This window comes from Canis lupus, chromosome 37 (assembly GCF_011100685.1).
Source record: "Canis lupus familiaris isolate Mischka breed German Shepherd chromosome 37, alternate assembly UU_Cfam_GSD_1.0, whole genome shotgun sequence".
NCBI classification, from domain to species: domain Eukaryota; kingdom Metazoa; phylum Chordata; class Mammalia; order Carnivora; family Canidae; genus Canis; species Canis lupus.
The window spans coordinates 16,563,491-16,579,505 of NC_049258.1; the positions used below are offsets into that span (position 1 = coordinate 16,563,491).

Sequence of the window (16,015 nt, forward strand, 5' to 3'; positions counted from 1 at the left end):
GCCTGGCCCAGATCAGCAGAATCACCTAGCCAATCCAAAGATTCATAAGATATATTGTTTATTGTTTTAGCCATTGACTTTTGAAGCATAAAAAAGATGAGAATAAAATAAATTTGTGGTAGAATAGTGGCTAATACCTCTTCTTTATGCTTTTCTGTACTTTCTTAATTTTTTCTGATGATCCAGTATTAATTTTATAAACAGGGAAAATTAAGGAAAAGTGATTTTTTGGGTTACTTCTAAAGGAAAAAAATCTTTTTTTTCAAGTTTATTTTTTAATTTTTTAAAAGATTTTATTTATTTATTCATGAGAGACACACAGAGAGAGAGAGACAGAGACACAGGCAGAGGGAGAAGAAGGCTCCATGCAGGGAGCCCTGGACTCGATCCCAGGACTCCAGGATCACGCCCTGGGCCGAAGGCAGGCACTAAACTGCTGAGCCACCCAAGCTGCCCTAAAGGAAAAAAAACCCTTATTTTAAAAATAGAATTGAGCTCATAGTCTTAGAGATGCTGTCTTAAAATAACTTTGTTCTGATCTCTTTCAGTAGTCTGGGCTTTCCTATATACAGGAAATAGATTCTAAAAAAAGAAATACAGAATGACTTGTTCATGGTCTGATGTTGCATGTAGTACAATTAAGAGTTCTAATATGAGGCAATTCTGATTTATTTGTAACAGATTGGGTGCAAGATTGCTGTTGTGATGTTCATTTACTTCTTGGCTACAAATTACTATTGGATCTTGGTGGAAGGTCTCTACTTGCATAGTCTAATCTTTGTGGCATTCTTTTCGGACACCAAATACTTATGGGGCTTCACCTTGATAGGCTGGGGTAAGGTATTTATGTCTCCTTTCTTTTTAAACTGGATTATGATTTCTGTTAAGCTACTGATATGGCAAACAAAGGCAAAAGAAAAAATTAAATTTCCGTACTACTTACAGCTCATTGACAAGTCATTGGAACAGGCAGAGTGACATTTCCTTTAGGAACTCAGCTGCCTCCATGTTAATGCTTTGCTAGGGGCAAAAGGCAATCTTAACATTATGCTGACCTCCAGGATCCTGTAAATCTTCTTTTACATGTTAACTTCCTTTCTCTCTACCCCACAAGATCTATGTTAGCAATCATCCTCCAAGCATATGGCCCACTGCCATACATCTGAACGATCTCAAGACTGAGTTTTTACCAAACAGTAATAAATGATTGTTATTTAATAATAGCTAGCTCCCGCAGGGTCCTGGAAACCTTCTTTCCAAAATTCCTTGGAGGCTTGTGTTGTCCCTAACCACCCCCCAACTTGGAAGTATAGAATCAGACACCCATCACAACCCCAGTGCAGCTCCTTCTACCCATAGGTCCTGTCCTCGTGTTTTAATAAAGCCCCCTTTTGGCACCGAAGACATCTCAAGAATTCTTTCCTAACTGTTTTGAACCCAACATTTTCCTACATGACCTGTCATTAGCATACTTGCAGCATTTTCCTGAAATCTTTTCCTACCACTGGGGAAAGTTATTAAGATCAAGTTTAAAATCCTCCCAGTGGTATAAAATTTTCATGTTTAACTTATGGTTAGTGTTCTTAGGTCAGATTCTTGAGAGAATTTTCTGGTGGAAATATAAGAACACATTGTTAACCATACACACTGAGAATTGCTGTGCTTAGTGTAACTGATGTCAATGTCCTGACTTAGCAATAATTTCATCCTACATATTTTGATTTTTAAATTTCTAAGCTATAGTGATGAATAGTTGATTTGTATTTTTAGGTTGTATGATGAGAACACCAGAAAGGAATTTATAAGACTATCTTGGCTGCATTTAATGATACAAATTCCCAAATAATTATGTAGATTTCCATGTCTTTGGGAAGAGAATGATCCAAATTACTTTCTGCATAAGTAATTTTTGGAAAAAGGGTATTCAGCTCACATTCCAAAAATGCCTTGTCAGCACTAGACTGGACTAAGCACTAAGTCAACATGACACGGGGAAAAGGATGTTGCTTGTTTGTTCAAATTTAAAAGAAGTTGAAATTCATCTGTAGTTACATTTAAGAAGCCTCATGATTAACAATTGCAGATCTCCATTGTTTTTTTAATATCCACATTATAGGTGCTCAGCATAGGAAAAAATTAACTGAGTGGCTCAAGATTAAATTTGAAGGTTTTTTTTTTTCCCCTTCCTCCAAAATAAGAGTATTTCTTATTTTGCTTGTTTGGCTCTGCTTGTTTGGCTTTAATATTGTGTTTTTTTTTTTTTAAGATTTATTTATTTATCCATGAGAGACACAGACAGAGAGGCAGAGACATAGGCAGAGGGAGAAGTAGGCTCCTCGCAGGGAGCCTGATGGGCATTCGATCCTGGATCCCAGGATCACGACCTGAGCCAAAGGCAGGCACCCAACCACTGAGCCACCCAAGCGTCCCAATATAGTTTTTTAACATTAGAAAATGTGAAAGAGGGAATATTGAATTTCCTGCTAGTTACTAAGTAACCTTTAAGAAGACAGAGGGTCTATTTCCTATAATATTTCATTTATTATGAAATGATTATTGTGACTCAAGTTTTATTTCTGAAGGCAGCTTGTCTGTTTTAAAGCTCTCCCTTTGACTAGCAGCTACTAAAAATAAAAAAAAAAAGACATTTTATTTTTTAGGGTACTTTGGAAATTTCTTGAATAGTTTGTGGTAGTTTGCCTTCAAATCAAAATGATATCTGTGTACCCACATAATTACTAGAAGTCGGTAAAGGTGTTGGTAGAAAATTCAACAATGAATGTAGACATTTGTCTGAGATACATTTTGTATTTTGGGTCTCTACACCACTGGTCACACATAATGAATTCATTTTTCCTCTGTGTATTTATTGGGTTGATAGCCAGCTCCTCCAGTAACTCTTAGTTGGTCTCTACTGATGTGATTTGAAGTGGGGTTCATGAGCAAATGGTGAATAAATAATTCTTGACACATTTTTTTTTGGTGCAAAAAGGTGCTTTTATGAAAGCGTGGGGACAGGACCCTTAGGCAAAAAGAGCTGTCCTGAGATCATGAGAAGCAATTGATTATATACTTTGCAGTTGGGGGAGGTAAAGACAAAAAAGTTTCCAAAAGGATTTTCAGATGCTAAAGAAAACTTAACAGGATCCTGGAGGCCAAGCTGTTGTCGAGCTAGGGTTGTTTTTACCTCTAGCAAGGCATTAACATTAAGACAGTTGGTAGTTTCTGGATGAAAGTCATACTCTGTCTGCCTCAAGTATTTGTCAATGGGCTGCAAGTTATAAAGAAGTTTAATTTTATTTACATTTCCTTTTGCCTTTGTTCTCTACATCTCTGATCACTCAGTCTGTTCCTCTTTAAATTCAGGAGTTTGTCTCACTTAAATGCAAGAAACTAGTTTTCAAACCTTAGTTCTATGAAAAACAATAAAATATAGTCCAGTTGATGTAAGAAACAAAGGCAGAAGAAAAATTGTTAAATTTCCTTACTGCCTGCAGCCCACTGACAAGTCCTTGAAACAGGCAGAGTGACATTTCCTCTAGGGACTCAACTGACTCAATGTTAATACTTTGCTAAGAGCAACAGGTAGTCTTAGTCAAACCCCCAAGATCCTGTAAATATATTTTAACATAAAAATTCCTTTGGAAATTTCCTTTATCTCTGTGCCAGAAATATATTTTGGTGATCTTGTCCCCCAAGCAAATGACTCACTGATATACATCTGAAGGGTCTCATGACTCAGGTTTTATTAGTTATAAATGACCATTTCCCAACAATAGGTAGCCCCCCTCAAGGTCCTGGAAACCTTGCTTCCAAAGTTCCTTAGGGACTTACCCCTTCCCAACTTGAAATATATAATAGGCTACTCCTCATGACCCCGGTACAGCTCTTTCTGCCCATGAGTCCTGTCTTCGTGCTTTAATAAAATCACCTTTTTGCACCAAAGATGTCTCAAGAATTCTTTCTTGGCTGTCAGGTTCGAATCCTCATGTGTTTTCCTGCATCATAGTGAGCTTCTATATGAGTATGAATTTCTTACCTTTCTATAACAAATTCATTGATTTGCCCACAAGAACTTTGGCATTGGAATGATGACTACAGTAGATAAGCATTATTACTTGAAGTCTTCTTTTCATCAAATGGTTTAAGAACAAACAGAAGAGCAACTAGGCTTTACACAGAAGCTTGCTTTGAAAGCATTTTACATGTGATATATCACATACAATTAACCACAACCTAAAACACCAATAACCAATCTTTATAGAATTACAGTTCCCCACTTAGTCTACCTTCTGACTCTCTCTCTTTGCTACTCCACTTTAAAAATGCTCTAGTTTAGGGCATATATAATTATAGTCATATTCTTTAAAGAATATCTCCCTGCTACTGGGGTGCCTGGGTAACTCAGGCTGTTAAGCACCTAACTCTTGGTTTCAGCTCAGGTCATGATCTCAGGATGGTGAGATTAAGCCCCAAGTACAGTCCTGCCTCAGCCCTGCATCAGGCTCCAAGCTCAGCCCAGAGTCTGCTTGAGATTCTCTGCCTCTGCCCCTTCCCCCCACTCATGTGTTTGCATGCCCATGCTCTTTCTCTCAAATAAATAAAGTCTTAAGAAGAAAGAATATCTGTCCATTACTTAAATGTAGCTCTATTTAATGAAGTAAATACCTAAGTCTATTTGATTAATAGACTATCTTCCCCTTATCACTGACAGTCTGATTTTAGAATATCATTTTGCTTTCTGACTCATTTTTCTAAATTCCTATAAGAAAAATAATGATCAAAACCATTATAGCTGCTTTGCAGGATCTTCTACTAGAGTAATTTGTAGTGAATCCAATTTCATACTTCCTTCCAATGATGTCATTTATTGGCTTCACTAGAGAGGAGTGCTTGGATTCCTTTGTTACTTATTGGACCCAACCATGATAACTTTAAGCTCTCTTCAGCTAAATAAATAGTCAGAACTTTACTACTCACATTATAGTGACATGTGGGGCTATATTACTTACATTGATTTTGCTGATTCTTTTTTTTTAAAGATTTTATTTATTCATGAGACACACACACACACACACACACACACACACACACACACACACACAGGCAGAGACACAGGCAGAGGGAGAAGCAGGCTCCATGCAGGGAGCCCAACGTGGGACTCAATCCTGGGACTCCAGGATCATGTCCTGGGCTGACGGCGGTGCTAAACCGCTGAGCCACCTGGGCTGCCCTTGCTTATTCTTAAGAATAAATTGGAAGGGAAGGAAATTACAATCTAAAGAGGAGCAGATGCTGCCGTATCTGACCTTTAGTAAATTGAAGGCAAATGTTTAAAATAACTGTTTTTACACATCTTCATCACAAAACAAGATGTATAGAGGAGTAAAGGCAAATTCCAATGATGACTATATTATTTGTCTTTCAACCAATCACATTCTAAATTTTCCCTATTCTTGCTTCAATTTTCTCATAAATAAGGCACTTTATTCTTGGTTCCATTTTGTTCTTTCAAGTATATATTATTTTTTCTATGTATTTGATTTTGTGTTTAAAAGGTGTCAGTCTTATTTCTTTATCCTTACTTAATGTGGTAATTTGCTTCTATTTTAGCAATCATCCTTAATTCTAGCTGTCAGATAAGATGCCAGAATGTACATATTATCATATAAGATCACGTATCCTGATTATACCATGTAGTTGTATCTCCACTGCCAAGCTTTCCTGTAGAATATTTTCATATTCTGTATTCTCTGAAGATAATCAGGAGATTTATTATCTCTGTATCAGGTGATCTCAATTCAGCAAATATTTTTTGACTATCCAGTTGGCAGTAAATATAATTGAAATACAGATGTGTTAAGTTCTCTGCACACAATTAGCATGTAGTCTGACCCTATAGGTTATTTTATTTTGTGTTTTGCTGTTCTGATCATATATATTATATTCAAAATATTTAGTTCATAAGATCTATTCTCCAAAAAATTTATGATAGTCAATATAATACCTTCATACAATTAATAATTTTCAATTGGCTTCAAGCAAAATTTAAAAATCTAGAAAAGCTATCTCTCCATTCCCTTATGATTTTTAATGCCATTATTACATATGCTGAAAGTTGCCTTAAAGTTAAAATTACATTTAACAATTAGTTAAAAACGATCAAAATTTTAACCCTACTTTATGAAAGATACAAAAGTTGAATCTCTCTGCTTATCATTTTCCCCAAACTTTGTACATATAATTTGGGGTTTTGCTCCTAAGCACTTATTTTTTATTTTTTTAAAAGATTTTATTAATTTATTCATGAGAGACAGAGAGAGAGGCATAGACACAGGCAGAGGGAGAAGAAGGCTCCATGCAGGGAGCCCGACGTGAGACTCAATCCCGGGTCTCCAGGATCAGGCCCTGGGGTGAAGGTGCCACTAAACCGCTGAGCCACCCGGGCTACCCATGCTCCATTTAAAATTATATAGATTATTACCTCTTCTAAAGAAAACAAATTATAGTCATGTTTAGATTTATAGTCGTAACAATTACGTAGATTTATCTTAGTGGGTTCAGCTGGTTTCAAGATTTCATTTTATCTCCATCAATTCAATCTTTTACACTTTCTGCCCACTGGCAATATTTAATTCAGTAAACATATTTCTTTTTTATTGTAGCTCTTCTGTTTCAGACTGATCTTTTCCCACAATACCTTACTCTATTCTTCTAATAATTCTTCTAATTTTTGGATTATAAGTTAGATATATTTTTAAAATATTTCTTTTGTTTCCTGTAGCAATTCCATCTCAGGAGGAGGTAGCTCTTCTAACTTTTCTTGAATAGACACTCTTCTTTATGACAATGGAAGACTTCAAAGGCTTTGCAATTTTCTGGAAAGAGAGATGTACTCATTCAGTACTGGCTTAGAATCTTGTGAGAGTTGAGAACAATTATGCCAAAATCATATGGAGAATGAATAAAACATAGGTGATGGGTTTTGAATTCCAGCATTCTGTGATGAGTAGTGAGGGAACTGGAAGCATAGCCTAGAGCTACATCTCTGAGCAGTCAACATGGATGGATTCCTAGGAGAATCAAGGTTTCTGTTTGGAAAGATACTATATGTCTGTAGCAAAGCTAGGCATCCTATGTCATGATGGGTCTCTATTTTTTAGAACTAACTTTACACTTTATTTATTTATTTTAAAAAAGATTTTTATTTATTCATGAGAAATTTATTTATTCATGAGACATAGGCAGAGGGAGGAGCCAGCTCCATGCAGGGAGCCAGATGTGGAACTCAATCCCAGAACTCCAGGATCACTCCCTGAGTTGAAGGCAGACATGCTTAACCGCTGACCCACCCAGGCATCCCAACTTTACATTTTATGATCAACCTGTGACTTTACAATAGTACAGTAGCACCACAGGAGGAGGGTAAGGGTGTGGTATGGTTCTATGAAGCTTCTGAAAAATCCCAAACAAGATGAAACTACATAGACCAAGGTGAGAAGATACTATTAACCCTCTTTGGCTTCAGAGCATCTCTGTTTTATGCAGCTGGTTGCTGCATAAGTTTTTATTTGAAGAAAAGGTTTAGTTGTGAAAACCTTTTGACTACTATTAGTCCAAAACTTCATTTTAATGGAGCCACACAAGAACCCACATCTATTTCTTTTTAGGCTAGAGACTGCCTCCCTCTCAGAGATACTTATTTATACTCATATTTTATGAATATAACTGCTCTCAAGGTAAATGCATATATTGAGTAACATTCAAATTTACATTAAATTTACTTAAATTAGCATTTAAATTTAAAATAAACATCTAAATTTCAAACATTTCCCCCTGTATTTATGTGTTCTCAATTATGTAATAATATGATACTAAGTTTGGTGATCAAAAATCCTCCAATCCCAGAATGCTTTCAATTTTTTTTTCAATTTTTTTTTCTTCCATGGTTGCGTCTGTGCTAGTTTTGTGAGCGAGAGTATTCCAAGATGACGAGAAAAGTAATTTCATTAAGACATGGTGTCTAATATAAGATATTTGTTCTATCATCTAAAACAGAATTCCAACTCAAGCACCATTGATCAATGTGTATAGAACGTTATTCAGGAAATTGCTTGATCAGGAGATTGTAAAGGAAGCAAAAGGTAAAGACCTGGAAATGAGAAAATGTGAAAATTCTGATCAAAGACAGATGCTTTTTAAAGATAGCCAAGGCAGGAAATCAGTAAAGGCATCAGGCCTTTTTGAACCACCCTGTCAGAAGGAGCTCTACTTCATTATACAGCATCATTCTTGTTTTTTTTCTTCATAGTGCTGATTGATAACCAAAGTTATGTTATTAATTTTGTATCTCCTTCCAGAATATGCTTAAGAAAAAAAGGGATATTGTTGATCTTTTTATTGTTTTATCTTCTGAAACTTGACACACACTTAATAAATGGTTACGGGATAGATGGATGGTTGGATAAGTAGGTGAGGAGATATAGAGATAATAGAAAGATAGATAAAATATGTGAAGTAAACCTAAGAAATAACCAGAATTGAGTAGATTTACTTTGAAAAAAAAAAAAAAACCACCAATTTCTTGGAACATAGAATTTGAGCATATTTATTTATTATGTTTGAAATTTAGATGTTCTATACAAACAATAAATAAGATTTGAATGTGGAATCATAAAATTAAATAGCCACACAGGCAGGCTGAGGCTAAATTCAATTAAGTGATCACTGAGGAGGCCAGAACATTTTCTATTGCAGTGAATCATCTTATTTTCACTTTTAATGGCATTTTCCTTAATCTGAACCTATTCTTTTCCACTTTTTTTGCTAAAATAAGAGTATTTGAAAAATGACAAATGTGTTTTTAAAAGTGAAGAGTTTAATATTGTGTTCAATAATCTAAGTTAGATTAAAACTTTTCCTGTCCCTTTATAGGTGCTTCTTAACTTCTGCAGTGTTTCCATTATGCTCTCTCTTTCCTTTTTTTTTTTTTTTCTTTCTTCTTTCCTTTTTTAAAACCACTTTCATAAATTCCACAGAATAAGAAGTTGTCCATTAAATCCTTTGGTCCTGTTTTGTCGTGTTCCATAAAAGTTATGGTTTGTGAATTTTTGTATGTGATGTCAAGAGTCTAATTAACTATAACATAAACTGGACAGTCAGCCTTTACCATGGGCAGCCTTTTCAGACTTGTGGAAAGTCACTGTAATAGATTTGACATTGCAAGCTCATGAGGTGTTTAACACTTATGAGAGATACATATCTCATGCTCAAATAATCAGATTCACGTAGTGGCCACCCTTTGCTATGGTCTAAATGCATGCAAATGCTTAAGTTGAGCCGATATGAAGCCGAAAGAAAGAAGAGGCTAAACTGATCCAAGCTTCCCAATTTTATAACTTCTCAGTATAGCTTCTTTATGGCTTGCACTTTTAGAATGGCTAAGTTTGAATTTTTTAAAACAGCCTCCCCGCTGCTCCTCATGACATCTGTCATGTTGCTTCACTCCTCCTTGAGAGCATGTAGCTGTCAGGGTGGCAGGAGTCAAAGTCCAGTGCTCCAATCACTGCCTGCTTCTGGCCCCAACAACTTCTATTCCTTCCCCATAAAGCTTGATCCTATATCCCTTAAGGGAAAATTGGGCCAACCTTCAATCTTTAGACTTTCAGGAACAAATGACGGCAAGGTACCTTGTTCACTTAAGTGGACAAGATGAAGACTAAATGGAATTTCTTGTTGATATATCAACATTTACCATGTCTTTCTCTCTTTCAAATTTTAATAGTATATTCTTATGTGTGCTGAGTATGAGATTAAAAATTCCCTTAATATTAAATATGGCCTCTGATTCCCTTTTTGATTGCAGGGTTCCCAGCAGTATTTGTTGTGGCCTGGGCTGTGGCACGAGCAACTCTGGCTGATGCAAGGTGAGTGAAAAAAGGAGAAGTAAAGAGAGAGCCACAGATTTTCTCAAGACTCAGTCTTCCTGCCTGGAATTTACACTTGCTGCTATTATTGATCACATGTCCCTTTAGGGATGTCATGTAGGAAATTACCTTGATGTGATTGTAGCCTTTGATACATCTCAGAGGACAGAAAGACTCATGGACCTGATCAGGAAGCTGGACCTCTTTACTTTATAATATCATTTTAAATGTATTGTGAGAAGCAAGGGGAAAGAGATGGGTAAGTTAATACACAGGAATGATGCCAGCATGTGGAAGGGCCACACCACCTGAGTCCTGGGATGGGCAATATTCAGATCTCTTCTCTCCGTTGGAGCCACATCAGCCTTTCCCACATAATGTCTGATCAAAAATAATGTTTTTATTTATTGTTATTCCATTAGAAAGCAAGATTTATCCTTTCATTAATCCTAGCTAATGATATTTATCCTCTCAAGTTGGTGGAGCCTTGATTCTGCTAAAGTTAGAGCTTAAAAATGAGGCTGGAGAAGAAATGGGGGCCAGAATCTTCCAGACCTTTATAGATCATACTAGGATAGTTGGTTTTTTTTTTCAGTGATAATGACAATAAATTTGCATTTTGTAAAGATCATTTCCAGTACGTGGGGGAAAGATTGGAGAAAAATAATAATAAAGATGAAGCCAGCAATTTTGAATGATACATTCCAGGCACTTTCTAAGGGTTCTGCAAATAGTAATTTAATTGGACTTCATTTCAGCCCTATGAGACTGAGGCCAGAAAAGTTGTACCTGGCATTGTGTAGCCATGAGTGGTAGAGAAGGAATTTGTCTAGATGATGGGGCTCCAGAGTCACTCAATAAATACTATGAGCAGACTAGAGGTTTCTATGAAGATCAGTAGTATTTGTTTTCTGTGGAGGAGGAATGTTGTAGAGGGATTCTTTTACGATACCCCGACAGCTGCTCACTCTTCAGTTGTTTAGATACCCCTGATAATGAGGAGTGCACCATGGGCAATGCCCGTTGTACACAGGACAATTTTCATTATATCTACCCTTTGTCCTTCTACCTGTTGTAGTGCTTCCTATTCCCTTAATCAGAAATAGTCCATTGCCTATCATGGACTTTTCAATAGTTCATATTTTTTTTGCTGAGATACGAGTTCAAGCTCGTGCATTTGTACTGCATGGAAGTGTACAACGTTACTAGCACATGTGTTTCTCATTCACATGATAAAATTATATCTGCATTTCGTGGTGTTCAGAAAGGGAAACTATAACTACAAGTACTCTACCATTTCAGGATGTTTCAGATGCGCCACTCCCGCATGTAAAATCTCTCTCAAATTACTGCATTTTGTATGTAGATTCTATAATTATCCCTTTCTTATATACTATCTTATTTCTCTTGATGTGCATGTGTAACTGTCAGATTAAAAAAACCAATTGAATTACAAATGGGCAGGAGTGAAATTCTCTGTTTTATAATAGAGAACTCTCCAATGCTTGCGGATCAGTTCTTAGGGATCTATTTAGCCACTTTCCTCCATTTGTTGAGTGTCTGTTTAGCAAAGAGAATGTTTGACTCCATGCAAGTTGTGAGTTACTAGGAAATGTATATTCTCATCCATTCGTTAATTGGCAGTTTTGGTGTCTCAGCCTTCCCATTTGTAAAATGAGAGTATTCCTGGCTACGAGTAAGATTGAGTTTACAGGGGGTAGATTTGAAAATCGATTAAATCCCATTTATGAAACGGCTTTGTAAACTCCAACTTCTATACAAATGTTACGTTAACAGTTTAGGGTTAATGTTATTAACATTATCATCATTGCTGTGTATATACAATGATACTGGAAATGTCCAAGAAAACATATGTCTGCTAATTGATTTCTTGGAAGTGGTGGGTTGAGTAAGCAAAGAGGTACTAGATAATGCTAAATAATTTTACCATGAGATGTAGAACCGTGTAACAGATTTGGAATTTTAGAGAAAATAAATCCTAAGGCATTTTTTTGGTTCAATCCGCTGATTTGAAAGATGAATAAAATGAGCCCCAGAGACATCAGGTTGCATCTTCAAATCCTGTAGCAATTTTGACCCATTCATTTTGAATTATGCATTATTGTCAGTATTCTACAATGTGTAATAACACAGAATTACTAGAACTTCTGAAAGTGAGAGAACTTTATCATTCCAGTGATAAGAAAAATGAAGTATCAGGTGCACCACATTTATTTGTTTATTTATTTATGATTATTTCAGAGAGAAAGAGAATGAGTAAGGAGGGGAGGGCAAAGGAGGAGGGAGTAGAGAAGCAGGCACCCCACATTGAGCATGGAGCCTGTCATAGGGATCTATCCGTAACCCTAAGATCATGACCTGAGCCAAAACAAGAGTCAGAGTCGGATGCTCAAATGACTGAGCCACTCAAGTGCCCCCAGGTACACCACATTTAAAAGGTAACATTTTTTTTTTTTGTGGTTCTGGAAATGTGGTTTTGAATCTTGTTGCTATAAAAAATAAACAATATTTATATTTCTCTACCACTAATAGTATGGAAACTAGGACCCATTACACATTTTTTTTTTAAACTGGTTTGGGCGTTTTCTGAGATTTCTTTTTGTCTACTTATTTTTATTTTTATTTTTAAGACTTATTTTTTAATAAGTCTTTTTTTTAAATTTTATTTATTTATGATAGTCACACACTCACACACACACAGAGAGAGAGAGAGAGAGGCAGAGACACAGGCAGAGGGAGAAGCAGGCTCCATGCAGGGAGCCCGACGTGGGATTCGATCCCGGGTCTCCAGGATCGCGCCGTGGGCCAAAGGCAGGCGCTAAACCGCTGCGCCACCCAGGGATCCCTGTCTACTTATTTTTAATAAAAAGCTTGGGACTGGAATGTTCAGTAAAACTTAAAATGCTACTTAATTCTCACTGCCTATTTGCTTTGCCAATTTATTCATGAAAGTTCTTTATCATGTCTCAGATGCTGGGAACTTAGTGCTGGAAACATCAAGTGGATTTACCAAGCCCCAATCTTAGCAGCTATCGGGGTAAGTGTTAAAATCCTGTGTCATGGAAAGAAAGAAAGAGGATGCATATTAAACTGCTGCTAAAATGGAGAGACAGTGTGTCTCTCACTTTGTTCTGCAAAGGTTTAGGAGACTCACATTACAGCAATAGCTGTTGGGAGAGTCTGGGCTGGGGATCATATCCATTTTTGTGGCTGGCACTGAGATCCATGCAGAAAGGACATCCTTCCCTTTAATCAGCAAGCACATGGGTTCAATTCAGGTCTTCAAAATATCTGTGAACATTTACATGTTCAGGCAATTGGAAGGTCTTTAAAACCTTTCCCCCTTTACGTCCATTATGTTAGAGCTCCACTTTAACTTTCTGATTACTTGGTAGCAGGTCAGGAGGAGAAGACAAATAGCCAGAGAACAGAGGAATTACTGAGAAAGAGAAAAATGATAGTATGATTCATTATAAAGGATTGACAAAAGCTCTTACTTGGCAAACGTCCCTGAGGAGTTAAGTTAATGCCATATGGAGACATATCCCACAGAATCCTGTCTAATAGGTCACAGGAAAAAGACTGAAGTAAGCAGTGCGTATTGTGTGGATCTTTTCTGCCTGTAGTATTTCACCTGCATATAACATCTGTGTTGTGAAAGAAAACAAAGTTATGCTTCTTTGTGTCTAACACAACTCTTTAAAATGTTTACTCTTGACTTCCCTTGAAGATTTTATCTCATTAGCTTCTCCATGGTTTGATGAAGAAATTATACTTGTAATAATTCAAGATTATAAACATCTTAAAAAGAGGACTTATGTTCCCATATTAACTGTTAAATCACTTGAAAGTAATGTGGCAGCCTAATTTTTAACTTTGTCTTTGTTCTCCAGTTTCTTGCTTTCCTCAGTTTGTTTTCTGTCTCCTAATGCATCCCCAGGTTTGTCATTATGTTGCCATGCTGGGTACAGAGGGACGGCTATATTAATGGGACTGAGATTTTGTAAGATCAATCCAGAATCGGAGAAAAGCTTATTTATCTCATAGGAAAAATGCGGAAAGAGAAATAGAGAAGCATGAAAGGGATTCTTCATTTCAGAAGCCCATTGCATAAATGTTTATAGGGGGAAATAAAATATGGAACACTTCCAGAGAGGCTAGTTTGTATCCTTGCTAAAACAGCCTGTTAGCAAATTAGACCTCATTTTTATGTCCTATGAGAAGCTGGAAATGTACTGTGGATAAATGAATGAATAACTTAAATTTGTGAACTCTTATCATTTTAATTTTAATGAAGTGCTGCTATCTTAGTCTAGTGATAAACCACCCCATCAAACCATCAGGTGATAAACTATATCCCTGGGGAACATCAGTGAACTAAAAAGACAGAAATTAATTTTATAAAGTAGCATCTGGTGTTTACTACCCTGATTTCCCTTTTATCCACTGATACTGTATCATCATCTGTGTTGCCCAGCCTTTCAGTTTCTTTCCTCCTTGTTCATCCTCCACTATGTTTGCTTGTCCATCACTTACTATCCTCTTTTTAAGGGGATGACTCAGGTCTTACTACTTTTTTTGTGTGCCTGGGTACATTGTACTGAAATTGTGAAATAAGAGATAATTAAATATTATATGAAAATATAGGCAAATTTAAAAACATTGAGTTTTCATTTGATGAAAAGAAAGTATGTGTTAAAACTCCAAGAGATCCTTTTAAAAATTAAGAATTGAAGCAAAGGACAGGAGACAAAAGTAAATTATAGGATGTCTTCCATTGAAACAGTTGATTTTTTATCCAAAGCTTCGTTTTTTTGTTTGCAGATCCTATTCACATTGTCAACATGGATGAGAAGTCTATATGCTGAGGTTTCTAAATTGCAAAGAACAGCAGTAAAGTTAGGTGGTTATAGAGGTTCTAGAAGATTCCCTGTTGGAGAAATAGAGCTAGAAATGATGGTATACTCAGCGCATAAGCATTTTGAAGAAAACTTAGATGGAAGCCATTTTCGTCTTCCTGAACTAAATGATGACAGCTCCAAAGCAAGAATTCTTAAATGTTTTTCCAAAATCACAGCATCCATTTAATCTAATAATATCCTAGTCATGATCTCAAGGTCGTGAGATCGAGCCCTGCAGGGAGTATGCTTGAGATTCTCTCTCTCTTCCTCTCCTCCTCCACCCATGAGCCTCTTTCTCTCTCTCTCTCTCTCAAATAAATAAGTAAATAAAATCCTTAAAAACATTCAGAGAAGATTCAAGAGCACCTTTTTGTTCATTGAGTTACTGTTTTAGTATTGCAATTCAGTTATTACAGTTTTGTTTAAAATCCCCTCATTTTACTGTAGAATCAGTCTGTAAGGGAAGAGATGTGCCCGAACTCCATCCTACTGTTTTGAATGAGGTGCTCCTTCCTCTCAGCTAGCTGTTCAGTGTCCTGAAGCCAGGAAGGACGATGCAAATAATAACAATGGACACTGCATTGTATGGGTACTGTTCTGGGTACTTTATTTACACAGATTTATCTAATCTTCTAAATGAGGAAACTGCCCAAGGTCACACAGCTAGTGAGAGGTGGAGTGGGATTCTAACTTCAGGTTCAGTATCCCTACCCAGTGAGCTTCCTGCACTTACAGTAAAATCCAGTGTCCCAAAATAGTCTAGAGAAGACCCTGTCACTCGTGCCTGCATCCTTTACTTGCAATACCTCAGCCACGTTGTTTTCCTTTCAGTTCCTTGAATCTGTCCACCGCTGCCTCCTCAGGGCTATTCCCTATTTGGTGCTGTAGCCCTGGAAGCTTGGGATGTGCTTCCTTCTATTCCTTGCTGTATTTTTAAATTATATTATTTTTTAGATTTTATTTACTTGAGAGAGGGAGAGAAAGAGAGAAGGAGCAGGGGGGAAGGGCAGAGGGAGAGGGAGATACAGACTTCCAGCTGAGCAAGGAGCCCGATGTGGGGCTTGATCCCAGGACTCCTGTATCATGACCTGAGCCAAAGGTGGATGCTCAACTCACTGAGCCACCCAGGGGCCACCCCTTCCTTTTTTTAGATTCCTGTTCCTCACT

The 16,015-nt window shown here is 36.8% G+C and overlaps 1 protein-coding gene across 3 annotated transcripts in view; it reads left to right on the plus strand.

The window, feature by feature from the left end:
• PTH2R (parathyroid hormone 2 receptor) overlaps window positions 1-16,015 on the plus strand; it is a 101,954-nt gene that overhangs the window by 44,273 nt on the left and 41,666 nt on the right. For all 3 annotated transcript variants that reach the window (XM_038585591.1, XM_038585592.1, XM_038585593.1), the window contains exons 7-9: window positions 682-835; window positions 9,866-9,926; window positions 12,918-12,984. In XM_038585591.1, the coding sequence (XP_038441519.1) occupies window positions 682-835; window positions 9,866-9,926; window positions 12,918-12,984 (282 nt within the window). The remainder of the gene's footprint in view (window positions 1-681; window positions 836-9,865; window positions 9,927-12,917; window positions 12,985-16,015) is intronic.